The sequence below is a fragment of the Larus michahellis genome, chromosome 2 (assembly GCF_964199755.1).
Source record: "Larus michahellis chromosome 2, bLarMic1.1, whole genome shotgun sequence".
Classification (NCBI taxonomy): domain Eukaryota; kingdom Metazoa; phylum Chordata; class Aves; order Charadriiformes; family Laridae; genus Larus; species Larus michahellis.
In genome coordinates this window covers 10,051,420-10,063,929 of record NC_133897.1, presented here as the reverse complement: position 1 = coordinate 10,063,929, position 12,510 = coordinate 10,051,420, and the positions used below count along the sequence as shown (strand labels likewise).

Here is a 12,510-nt window from a genome sequence, read left to right as displayed (position 1 = left end):
AAATAAAGACCAGCAATATTTGAAAGTAGAGATCTTCTATTAGATATGTCAGTATGGCTGAAAAGAAGCAGAAAAGCTTCTACACTCATCATCTTTCCTCCTACACCCATGTTTTGAGATCCCCATTGGCCTCCGGACCCTTTGAATACCCACACAAGCACGAGCCCCGTTACCACCACCTCCCCTCACTCACTCATTTTTCCACCTGGGGCACGTTGGCACAGCTCAATGACCCCCCCCACTATGGTGCTCATGTAAAAGCAGGGGCCCAGAGGTGCTACCATAATAAAAACAGTAAAATAACGCGTTATGTGACGCTTCTTCCAACAAGTTAGAAGTTCAAGTTGAAAATCAAGCGACAACAGACGATACGTGATAAAGATCAAGTTTTATTGACATATTTTAGGTACAATAAATATATTTACATGTTGACACTTTAAACATGGAATTACATGTAAAAAACCCAAACTTGTACATGAGATCATCTTTGCGTTTCCATTTTTACATTCACTTAAATAGGTACGACAGAAAGATCTCTCATGCAAGCGGAGAATTTGGTATAGTCCAGTATTACATTCAAGAAATCAGTAGTAAACACCTTGTGCAGATGATGCTGTAGAAAACATGAGGCAGATGAGCCCCCAGTGGAGTCAGTATGATACAGTCGGCTGCTGAATTTATATCCTGAACTGCTAATAAATGAACTCTGTAATCCAGATTAGAGCAATACATTTGAAGTGATTCTCAAAAGACCTAAATACGTACAGTGTTTAAGACTTTACAGGTTAGGAAGGATCACATTCAGTAATAGTAATAGGAGGTAGAACTGTGTCGACAGTGTTCGTATTTCTACGTGGCAATAAACAAAAAAAGTGCTATTACTATCACTGAATTCAAGAACAGAACTCCTGGAGAAGTGAAAAGGATAAAAGAGTTGTTAATCCTGTTTCTCCTGGCTTGCCACCAATGCTAGAACACGCACGCATAACGTTTTAGTTCTCCCTTATGGGTAAAAACTGCAAAGCAAAACTGTTAAAAGTGATGCTTCTCCAGTGCTTTGGGATGGGCAGCATCTCCTGAGGTGCGACACCTGTAAAAGCAACCTCAGCTTTATATATCAAAGCGCGCAAAGAAAAGGACAGCACGATGTGATTTCAGGGTGGGAGAGCTAGGCTCTGGGTATCCTCAAAAGAGCTGTAAGAAGAGAAAGCAGAGCAAAAAATTGAATGCAACGCACTCAGGAAAAGGCCCGGAGAAGCAAACAGGGAGTGAAAAGAGCAGGAATGTAACAAGGATACAAATATCCTTGTGGGAACGGAAAACTGGGGGCAAATGAGATGGAAATGAGGAAAAGCATAGGGCAGAGGGAAAGGGTGCCACGGGGAAAAAGGAAGTTGACTTGATTCTAAGGGCACTTTGTACCAATAAAAGTTGTATGCAATGGTACGGAGGATCAGCTGTGAATAAATGAGTGTTAGCATCTTGTCTTTGCTGTATCTGTAAGTGAAAATGGGTATTAATTAGAAGTTAAACCGCCGAAAGACATTTCACCGCCTGCAAAAGAAATCCTGCAAAAAAAAAAATGGTTTTGTTATTCTATAAATAGAAATAAAATCATAAGGTTCCAAAGTCAGCCTGACAGACGCTAGGGAAAAATACAATGCACATTAAAAAACCATTAGACACACACAAAGAAAATCCTGACCCACTAAACAAACGTTAACATTAATACAGCGGTGTCTGGTTTAAATTGTGATCTTCCAGGTGACTACACACAACATTGCAATACAGCCAACACTGAACTGTACACAGGTTCTTTTGCAAAAGTTTTCTTAATCTGTAATACCGTTTAAAATTATTTAAATGGCAAAGATCGCTTAACCCGCGTGGTGTTACATTAAATAAATGCAGTGTAACCTGTTGAAAAACGGTGTATATCTAAAGCCCATTGCCAGTTAGTTAGAAAAATCAGTGCATCCAACCAAGAAGTGAGAAAGCAACACAGGCACCTAAAAGACCCAGTGAGGTGAAACTTGCCCTTTGAGGTTTTCTTTAGTGCAATAAGGACCATACTTTCCACCAAAAAAAAAAGCACAGAAGGAGAAAACGGAGGTGTTTTTTTAATTGAAAAAAACCCCAACCCTGCAAAAAGCAGCGTTATAAAGAACAAAATGATCCTTCCCAACCGTATTACACCAGAAGATGGTATACGTAAGGATCCAATATGAATCAGTGGTTTTGTACACAAGACGCTGTGCTCATGTGAATAACAAGTCATCTGTACCATTAAAAATCAGGTTACAAAAAAACCTTACATAAAATCCTTAGGATTTGAATACTAATTAAAGATAAAATCCTTTCAAGTATTTAATTAAGTATTCCTTAGAGGTTAATGCATGATTTAAGGTAACATCGAAACAAAAGACCTATGTTACCCTAAATGACCTCTATAATACAGCTAACTTTCTGCTATTTGTGCAGTATTGGTTTCCTTCATATTTAATTTCTCATCCAACACGCTGCTAAAAAAAAAAAGATAAAGAGGCACAAAAAATAATTTTAGAAAAAGGTTCGTGTCTGAACAAAAATGCCTTTTTGACGGTGACCAGGTGAAGCCAGATTTCTGCCTTCGAGCACCACGACCCACGTAACACACACAGCACTACGCGAAGGACAAGAACAACACAATACTACGCCAGAGAACAAACCCAGGGTATATCCCGAGTTAAGACAAAAAACAGGCCAAAAAACCCCCCAAAAAACCAAACAACCCCAAAATGGGAAGCCCGCGCCCTCCCGCCCCCCCTCTCGCCCCAGCTCTGCGGGCAACGCACCCACGCACACATACAGACACGCAGTTACTGCGGGCAACCAGGGGAAGCGCCTACAGCAGCTGCTGGGAGAACTGCGCGATTTCAAGCTAAACAGGTAAAAAAGATAACTATGTTTTTAAAAAAATACTAAAAAAAAAAATCAGCACCAAGTAGAAGGTGGTGTTTGTTTTTTTTTTAAGCTTCTTGTTCTAAATAGCTAGATAATGTTAAGGAAGAAATGAAGACCCTCAAGGTTACTCTGAAATAACCCACAGTTTGTAAAAAAAATAAAAATAAAAATAAAAAAAATATCTCATCTAAACACTTGCAGTGGAAACCTAACACCAAAGTACTAAAATGCACAGTCTGCTTGGCATTTTAATGGCTAGAAGGAAATTCTTTTTACACAAATTTAGAAATCTGAAGTGAGTCTTCAGAATTAAAGTGGGGAATAAACTAGGTATCTGAAGATACTTCACAGATGAGGTGCTGGTATTTACTCTTCTTTCGCAAAGTCATATTGGAGATGGATGCGGTCCCAGAACAATATCCCTGTCTAAATTTATTCTCTGCCACTACTTAAGAGTTAAACATTTGCATGGCAGCCCTTCCTCCAGCTATGAAGATGCTGCGGACCTGTCCTCCTCCTGCCTAGCGCCAATGACCCCGAGCTTTGCAAACACCGCACACGGTTCCACCATACACTTTACGTGCCACATCAGTTGCTGACATTTGTGACGAACCAACGTGTTACATGACCAACTTGAATTATACGGGTAAAACCAAAATATCCCAAACTTTTGAGAACAATATGACACGACAGACCTAATTTGTACTTGTACAGCACAATGGAACAAACCTAGAAACCCCATGCCTTGGTCTGACAGTGCACTGTATTTCCCCTCAAAAGTTAAAGGACAGAGGTAATTTTTTTAATAAAAAAAGAAGTAGAACATTCTACTAAAATACCACAGATCATACGGCCAAACCAATCTTTTAGTCAAGGCAAAATATGATTAGATATAAAGAGAATTCTCCAGTGCTACAAGAAGAAAACAAAATAATTCGGAAAAAAAAAAGGTTGGCTCCATATAATCACCTATTGGAGTTGCCTATTAAAATCATTATAAAATTATGCTAATAAAAACTGAACAAATAATACACAGATCAGGATATATGTATTGACTTACTAGCATCTTTATAAAAATTTGAAGATATACACAAAAACACATCAACATTTATGGAACTGTATCCATTAAACTTAGATAAGACAACACAAAAAACTAACAAATAGCTAAGATGTGGTTGACTGTAAGCACTTTGAGTAACATTTTAATTTTAAAAGGTCAATTATTTACATACTACATTAAATGCCTTTTTTTTTTTTTGCATTTTGCGTTGTATTTTGAATGCATGAGAAAGAAAGAACAAGATAATGGTTGCAACAGATCTTCCAAGAAAGTTAACTTAAGATGCTCAGATTTAACTATGTGCTGAAAGAGAACATGGCAAGAACACGTCCGTCTACCTTTACCTCTACTGCCTTTGTGGTTTTTTGGGAGGAGACAACAAATGGATCTAGGAGAGCTGTATTGTCCAAACTGACCATTGCCAAGAGATCCACTTTTAAGTTGGGATTTCAGAACTAACAAAACACGAATATCTGAACAAACGACTCACCTAATTGCTACTTTTGCTACTGAGTTGTTAAAGATATTAGAGAGATATGGTGACAATACAGGGTGCGAGTATGTATGTATGTGTATAATAAAATGCATATAGACATACATACATATATGTAGTATGTTTACATATAGTGAGATACCCAGGCACTGCAATAAGCAGCTAAAATCCCCAGCAATCCGCCCGTACTCTCTGCACAAGTAATAATTTACTGCAACCGCCTTTAAAGAGGATGCATTTAGCCATTAAACAGGCATTGCTTACGTTGCCTCCTACATTTAAATAGACCTGAGGCGATTTCATGTCTGTATTCCAAAGCCACGCATTTGTCTCTTTTTAAAAAAACAAAAAAACAAAAAAAAAACAAAAAAACAAAAAAACAACTGAATAAAAATTCTTAAAACTTAAATTGGCTGAACCTCAGCCTCTTTGGGATGGATTCAAAACCCAAAGCAGGAGCGTTTCTACAAACTTCTTTGACTTTTGAATCAAACCCATATTCTCAGGCTCCAAGAAACCCTCTAACCCCAATAAGGTTTGCTTCTGACAGGACAGCTGATCAACTGCAGATGTTCCTACTGCTGAACTCAGCTGCTGGCCTGCCTGCTCTCTGCACCCAACCCAGGCTCCCAGACACGCACGACTGTCGCTCCTCTCCGAGGTCTTCCCATCCTCCTCATCACAGAGAAGCTGCTCCCTAACGGGATGAATAACTGTTTAATGACTCGCTTTAAAGATAAGCATTTCTTTCTTAAAACTAAAACGGACACAACCTGAGGAGGCAGCATGGGGGTCCTAGTGCTCAGGGTGCGAGGGATCGAACAGCACAGGGCGCATCACCTCGCACGAGTCTTCGGGGTGGGCTCCCACCAGGCGCTTCCTACCTGCGGCTCGTTCTCTGGCGTGGGCTTGGGTCTACCCTGAAGCACTAACAGCACCTTACGTAGAGCCGTTGTGCTGGATGTTATTTGAGTATTATGCATAAATAGGGAACTACAGACGGGTGTAAAACTCACTTGCACGCACAAATTCTCGTGTTGTTACTGCGTCCCGTCACTAGGCTGTAAATGGGCTTAGAGTATTCTCTCAGACTTTTTTCCCCAGTGCAGTATTTCCAAAGCACCACATTATTCTGTACTATTTCAGTGAACAAAGAGCAGTTTTACCTAGCAGACTTTTGACAGTATTTATTATTCAATCATTATTTTTAGTAACTTCTACTTAATTGAAATTCTGGACCAAAACTGTAAGAAAGCCAATTAGGTCTTTGGGACTTGGTTACCATTAAATCCTCAAAAAAACCCAACCTACACTACTATAAACTTGCTTAGCTCATCCTTCCACACTTGGCATGCCTATTTTGGACCCTGTTCGCGGCTGTTTCATTACATACCAATAGTGTTCTTCTGCCGTCCCTCAGGTAACAAACCTATAAGGTTTCTATAAGTGCCCCCCCCCCCCGCCCCCCGCCAAATAGTAGGTGGAGTGCTTAAGAGTATTCCTAAAATAAAGGATGAAGCAAAAGCTCACAGTCTAAAAACTAAGGAAACGTTCATAAAAACTAGAATCCAATATAAAGATGACATTTTAATAAGTTTATTCAGAAGTAACTGAGGAAAACCTGTTCCTTTGGCAACACCATCTAGATGGTTCTAACCAAAAGGAAATATTATGGATTTTACTTTGAATAAAATATAAGCTCCTTAATGTTTGCATGTGATTTTGGGGAACTGCCACGTTCACCAGCAGATTCACAGTGTCCTTATAGTCCTGCATTTATTGGGAACAACAGATCAAACCAAGTCCTTTCAGTTATGGGTTTCTTATGATTCAGCGTTAGTCACAAAATAAACCCCAAAGAAAAAAAAAAACCCTAATCAAAATAAAGCATACGGCAATCACGAAACACTAGCCCAAAAGAACTATTAGGAATGCACCGCTCTTCCTGTGTAACATTTTTCAAGTGAGCCACTAAATATTTCTTTTTCCTTGTATCTGGCAACGTCATTTAAAACAACCTAGTTACAGCTTGGGAGTTCACTACCCCACGATGCTACTGAAGGGCAAAGATTCTTGTTTTTAAAAACCAAGGGCAAATACAGCAATGTTATTCCTACGCAGGGTTTTACGGAATAAGCGGAGTTGGAAGGAGAAGATGGAAGTCTGTGTTGGAATAGAAAAATGCAAAGACAGACTAAACATATTTACAAAGAGCGAAACTACAATTTTCCAGTGTCACCTCCAAAGCTTCTCAGCATACTGCTATCCCGTGAAGTAGACCACCTTTAAATCTATGCAAGAAAACCTTCTGTGCTCTCGGACACACAACGGAACTAATGTGTTTTGTTTAGAAAAGTGAGTTTTCGTTCAAATACCTCGCACTGAAGATAAGAGCAACCATTATCAAATATTCTTTGCTATGAAGAAAGTTTTTAAATCTTTCGATGTAAACGTTCTCTCTCAAGTCACTGTGGTCACACAGTAGGATCTTGAAGAACAGTGTCTACATGCACTGAAAGCATTTTGAAAAAAATTCTGTAGTTCCACGTGGTTACAACAGAACGTGAACAAACCGAACAGAAATTCCACCTTTGCAGATCCTCTCAAGTTCAGCTCTTCTGGAGGACAACTTGCTGCTCTCTGTAGTTCAACACAGCAACTAAAGACTAAGCTGAAAGGTTTCACAATCCGATGGTTTTGCCACTGCGTCTTGTGCAGGTCCACAGCGCGCTTCTGTTAGTGTCAGGGTTTCTCTCAGCAGACATCACTCAACTATCAGTGCCACGTTTATGTGGGACAGATCTATCATGTGCCTGTTAAAGAGTTAAAAGAAATTTAAACCTGGTACTCAAACTGATTCTAGGGGTGGGGAACAGACAAGGAGGTTCTATGAAGGTCACTAATAAACAGATGCTTGATTGGCTTAAGAGAAACATTGAGCAGAGGCGACTGATTTAATCTTTGAAGGGAGGGAAGGAACCGAGGCGGCAGCAGCGCTTAGTTATTTACCTGTGGAATTTCTGTTGAAATGCTAAAGCATGTGCTGGCTCCTTGAATTTTGCTATGGCTTTCCGTTGTTGAGGAAGCATCTGTAAACTCTGCAGAGACAAAAAGCCAAAGTATATTTTTAGCATTCACTTAGAAGTTCCCTTTAAATTAATTTTGCATCAAACCCGTTGAAATTTTGTCATATTTCTTTTCTCAGAAACACTTATTGGTGTCCAGGGAATGTAAAGAGACTTCCGAGACTGCAGCTGGGGCCCCAGCTGCAAGTGTTTGAGCTGAAGCATTAAGCAACTGTACTAACTGGAAAACCCAGACCATCACTCATTAAGCAAAGGCAACAGCTCTTCAATTCGATCCATAGAGATGAAACCAAACTCTGCAGCCCAACTCTCACCAACTGAATGAGAAGCGTTCAACTGGGAAGAGCTCAACTTCACACACAAGCGCCTGGAGTCGTTCACCTGATGTACGTTAAGGGATGGAGGCTTTCCACAGGTTAAACAGGACAGAAACAGGAAAAAAGCAACAGGTTTTGATCCCTAGGCTGTGTATCTTTGCACTATTTTAACAAAAACAAGTGGCTAGGTTTTAACAGACACTACCAACCACATGACCTTGGATGAGACCTAGGACACCACTTCCAAGTCGTCCTAGTGATGGGAAGCCATGGAACACACATCTACCCAGGCAAGTCCATGAGATATGTGCTTCCCATACCAAGAGAGCAGCATTTCACAATGCTGTGACTGCCAAAAAAGCCGTGTGTAGTACTGAGGTCTCCAAAACTACAGCACATCTCAGCCAGGGCTCTGGAGAACTCATGTCCTTGCTCCCTGTTGCAGCAGGAAAGTCCAGGCAATGCCAAGATGATCCAGGGGAGCGATCCCGCGATTCCAGTATCTCACAGCAGGTTTTGGATGTTTAATGACCTACACCGCAGCACGTTCAAGACAGAATTGTGCTGATTCAGCATCCAGTTTCCAGTTGCTCTTATGGCTTTGGATGCAAAATTAAAGAATTCCTGACATCTCTCTTTTCTGTGCATAAGTTCCTACATAAAGCCAATCCAATTGTGTGCTGAGATTTATGTATTTATATGTACATATATATGTACAGACACATACATATATAGGAACCTTAAAACTTTTCTAAATATCATTATAACCTCCCGGTGGTTGTGTATAAATGCAATTCTCTCCTCCTGCATCTCGCCTGGAATTCAGCAGCATCCCCCTGTTTTGGATGATTCCAGCACTCTGGTGGTAAGTCTCCAGAATTTTAAATTTCACCTGAAAAAACTCTGTATCATCACCTAGACTATTAAAGAACATACCACATATCTTTACACTAACAACTATTCCTTGGGAATCTACGTACAACCCCACTTGTTGATACATTTTAAGGGTGACATACTTTTAAGATCTCTCAGCAAAAGAATTTTTAATGCAGCTAATGTGTTCCCTGTTCATTCAATCTAATGCAGCATTTTAAGCAAGATGTCAAATGCCTAGAGGCAATTTGCTACTAAAATTGCCTACTTACATCTTTTTTGAACAGGTAAGACTCTTGTTGATAAGATGCTTATTTAAACAAGAGCCTTGGCACCTGATAGCCATTTTCTTTGCATTCAGGCCTGACAATTCAACTCTAGGCTCTTCCTGTAACTTGCCTATCTGTGATTTTGGAAGTCATTAATTTTGGCAGTAGCTACTTTGCACCTTCTTGTAATTGACAGGAATCTTCCCTCTTGCCAGGAAAACCACGGAAGTTTAATACTTCCATCACTCCTGTGATTTCAAAGCGGAAGCTGAGGAAAAGTTAAAGGATTCAGCAACCCTGATGAGCTTCAGTGGGTTATTTGCACTGTATAGTTTTCGGAAACCTGCTATCGTAGAACTTGCATGAAAATAGATGCCCACCTATAATGTTTTCAGTATTATTTTTGGTTCCCCACAGCACACCTGATCTGTATTTCCAGTGCGATGCTGTACAGCAGGAAAGATTTAAACTTTTGTGATTTCTTTTCATACTGCCTAACTACTTCTGGAGAAGATGTTATAACAAGTTTAAAAAGTTTCACCGAACAAAGGCTCTTCTTGCATGATTCTCTGTATAACTAAATCAACTAATCTAGTATTTGTACATTTTTAGCTACTGACCTTGTTTGCTTTTGAAGTTAGTGACATTTATTTGAAATTACTACATGTTCAGAGATGAGGGGTTTTTGAGTTAATATCTAATATCATGACCAGAAACTACATGGTTTTAAAGGAAGCAGTTAAGTCTAATTTTTGGCCTACCAACCTCCCTGGCTGCTAAACCTTACACTTGAAGCATGAAATTATGGATGCGTCTCCTACAAATCGCTATATGAGAAGCCTTGAAGCAAGAGCTAGCTGTAATAGCAAGAGGCTGGGAGGATCACTGCCAGCGTAAGGTGGGAAAAAATACAGATCTAGGGGGGCGGAGGGGGAGGAGGAAGAAATCTGCAGTATGTGATAATTAGGAGGAAGATAACAATTTTTAATCCTGAAGAAAATATTTCTGCTTGACGATGTTTAATACGGGCAAGACTTACAAAATTCTAGTTTGCTCAGAACAGGTTTTGTCCATCATTTAAACCAACAAAGCCAAACGGACCTACAGCAGGTCTCTGCAAAAATATCAGTCCTTTGTGAGAAGTGCCAGCCCCCCTGCAACACCACATCGCCAAAAATACCACAAGGATTGCAACAGGGGATGGCGCCAGTGACCTGTCCCAGGTTCAGGTCCTTAACAGCTCACGCGATGGCTGATACCCGAGTCCATAACACAAATGTCTTGCACACTATTGGTAGTAAGTTGTTTTTTTTTTCCCCCCTTACAAAATCCAGAAGACTTCTGGCTTATGCTTTAAGGCTTAATACCCTGCTATATGTTAGCGACAGACACATCTGAATCTGTATTAAATCCGTCTTTCAATAATGCTCAGATAGGGCGAGTACCACAGATTAATGGCATTTCTGAAAAAGTAATTCATTGTGTTGGTTTTAGCCCTGAGGTAGTATCACAGAGAAGAGCATCGGACAGGTCTTCATACAGTACTAATGACAGCTGTTCTTCTCAAAGAACACATAATACTAAAGTAATCCTTAGTCTTATGATCTCCGTTATAATGATAAAAATATGAGTCTCTCTTTCCCAAAGTATCATGCCTCATCAGGAATTTGATCTGAATTTAGTATCACTCTGTTATCTGCTGATTTTGCAGGATGCCAAAGGCTGGTCGGGGGAGGCAGGGAACAGCCAGCCACACAGCGCTGCCTCTGGAGACGGGCTGGTTCTACTGAGCATCACTTGACTTCCCATTTAACAAGGGGACACTCACGTTTCCCCCACAGGAGATTTCCCTGCTGCCACTCTGTGCTCCACTAGAATCTCCTTCTATCATGAATTCCTAAACTGAAATACCACAATCCTTCCAAACGTCACAGCTCTCAGAAAACAACTTCATTCACATCTTCTCTTTTAAGTTGACCTAGTCAGACGTTCACCAGAGGATGAAAACCCCTTCCCGGATCCACTCAGGTGTAAAGGATTGACGATATACACAATAACTTCCAAGGGATTTCAAATGACTGGTTACTTTGCGGATTCAGGCATACAGATCTGCCGTACAGCACTTCCCGAGACCAACCTGAGATTAGGGGTATTCTGGGCATGTTCCCATTTGACTCTGGAGAACAGAGATTACATCCTGACGTATTCCTGGCATTAAAAATAATAATAAAAAAAGACGGGTTTAGGCTGAGGAGGAGTATTTTATATGGAAAGGATTTAGGCAGCATGGAGCTCACACTGATTTTGATTATCTCCTTTTTCTGCTTCCTTAGGCACTGCCGTGGGAAGATGCAGATCTTGTACTGAATGGAAAAATGCAACACCACCAATCAATATTTCATGATCACTCATGCCTACAACCGGTTTAAAACATACTATTATAATTCAACAATCAACAAAACCCCCAAACATCAGAAGCTCTGCCTTTTTCTGCAACTGAACTATTACCAGTGACTAAGGCACAAATATCATAAAAGGACCGTTCCCTCTGCAGGCATTTCTTTAGGCCTGCAGACCTACACTGCCCTCAAATTTCTCCTTTACACACGTTCTGTCATGAAATCTATACTTTTAAAATATCACTGAAAATAATACTGAAATAGCCTGTATGATAATAGCAGCGCAATGATCTCTCGTTAAGCTTCTCTGCAAAACAAAGAGCCTTGAGACAAGCCGCGGGACATCCGTGAGTAGAAAGCGAGAGATCTCTTGCAGGAAGCAAACATCTTTGACACCAAAGCCCTCAGAGGTTACACAGAGGAAGATGTTAAAAGGGAGATAACGGAGCACTGGGAGGTGGAAACCAAGCAGGTTTGAGTAAGACTGGAGCAAGCGCTCATTTCAGTTATAGGAGACCCACGGGAAATAAAAGTTTCCTCCTTTACTTAATTTCTTTCACTGAAGTAAATGGATTACCTAATAGACTGTACATTCAGTTCATCGGTGAGTTTGGGACTAGAAGTGGCAGTCCATACAAGGCTGCTAAAAAAGGGACCTATGGAAAAAGAAAGTGTAAACTTTCCTAACTAACACCATCTCCGGTGTGTGATCCAACCTGCTCTGCTACAAGACAAACAGCAGCACAGCAGGAACCTTCTAAAAAGAAAGACCGGATTCTATTTATTCTTCCCTCTCATCAGTAAATGCAGACAAATTTTAAATTTTGTCACAGTCTCCTGACACGTGAAGCACCTTCCCCGGGAGTGACACTTACTAGCCATTACCAGGCAGAGGCTGGGACAGAATGTATTTATTTCATCCTCAGCTGTTGCAACTGACCTCTTCCACGTTCTGTCCCTCCTTCCTGCTTTTTTGGCACTTTTGACTTCCTGCTTTCTGCCTTTGAAAGCACTCAGCTTTCCATCTCCATATGCGAGATGAGATGGAAGCACCTTCTGCTATCACAGAG

At 40.5% G+C, this 12,510-nt stretch overlaps 1 protein-coding gene across 6 annotated transcripts in view; it reads right to left on the bottom strand.

Annotated features, from left to right (window-relative positions):
* Positions 1-373: 373 nt before the first annotated feature.
* The window catches only part of RBM33 (RNA binding motif protein 33), a 102,144-nt gene continuing 90,007 nt past the window's right edge, over positions 374-12,510 (bottom strand). For 5 of the 6 annotated variants that reach the window (XM_074574115.1, XM_074574117.1, XM_074574121.1 and 2 more), the window contains 2 exons: positions 7,506-7,594; positions 374-7,309 (listed from right to left, as the gene is read on the bottom strand). In XM_074574115.1, the coding sequence (XP_074430216.1) occupies positions 7,261-7,309; positions 7,506-7,594 (138 nt within the window). In that variant the 3' untranslated portion in view covers positions 374-7,260. Of the gene's footprint in view, positions 7,310-7,501; positions 7,595-12,510 lie in introns of those variants that run through there. The other variant, XM_074574119.1, reaches the window with a different exon arrangement.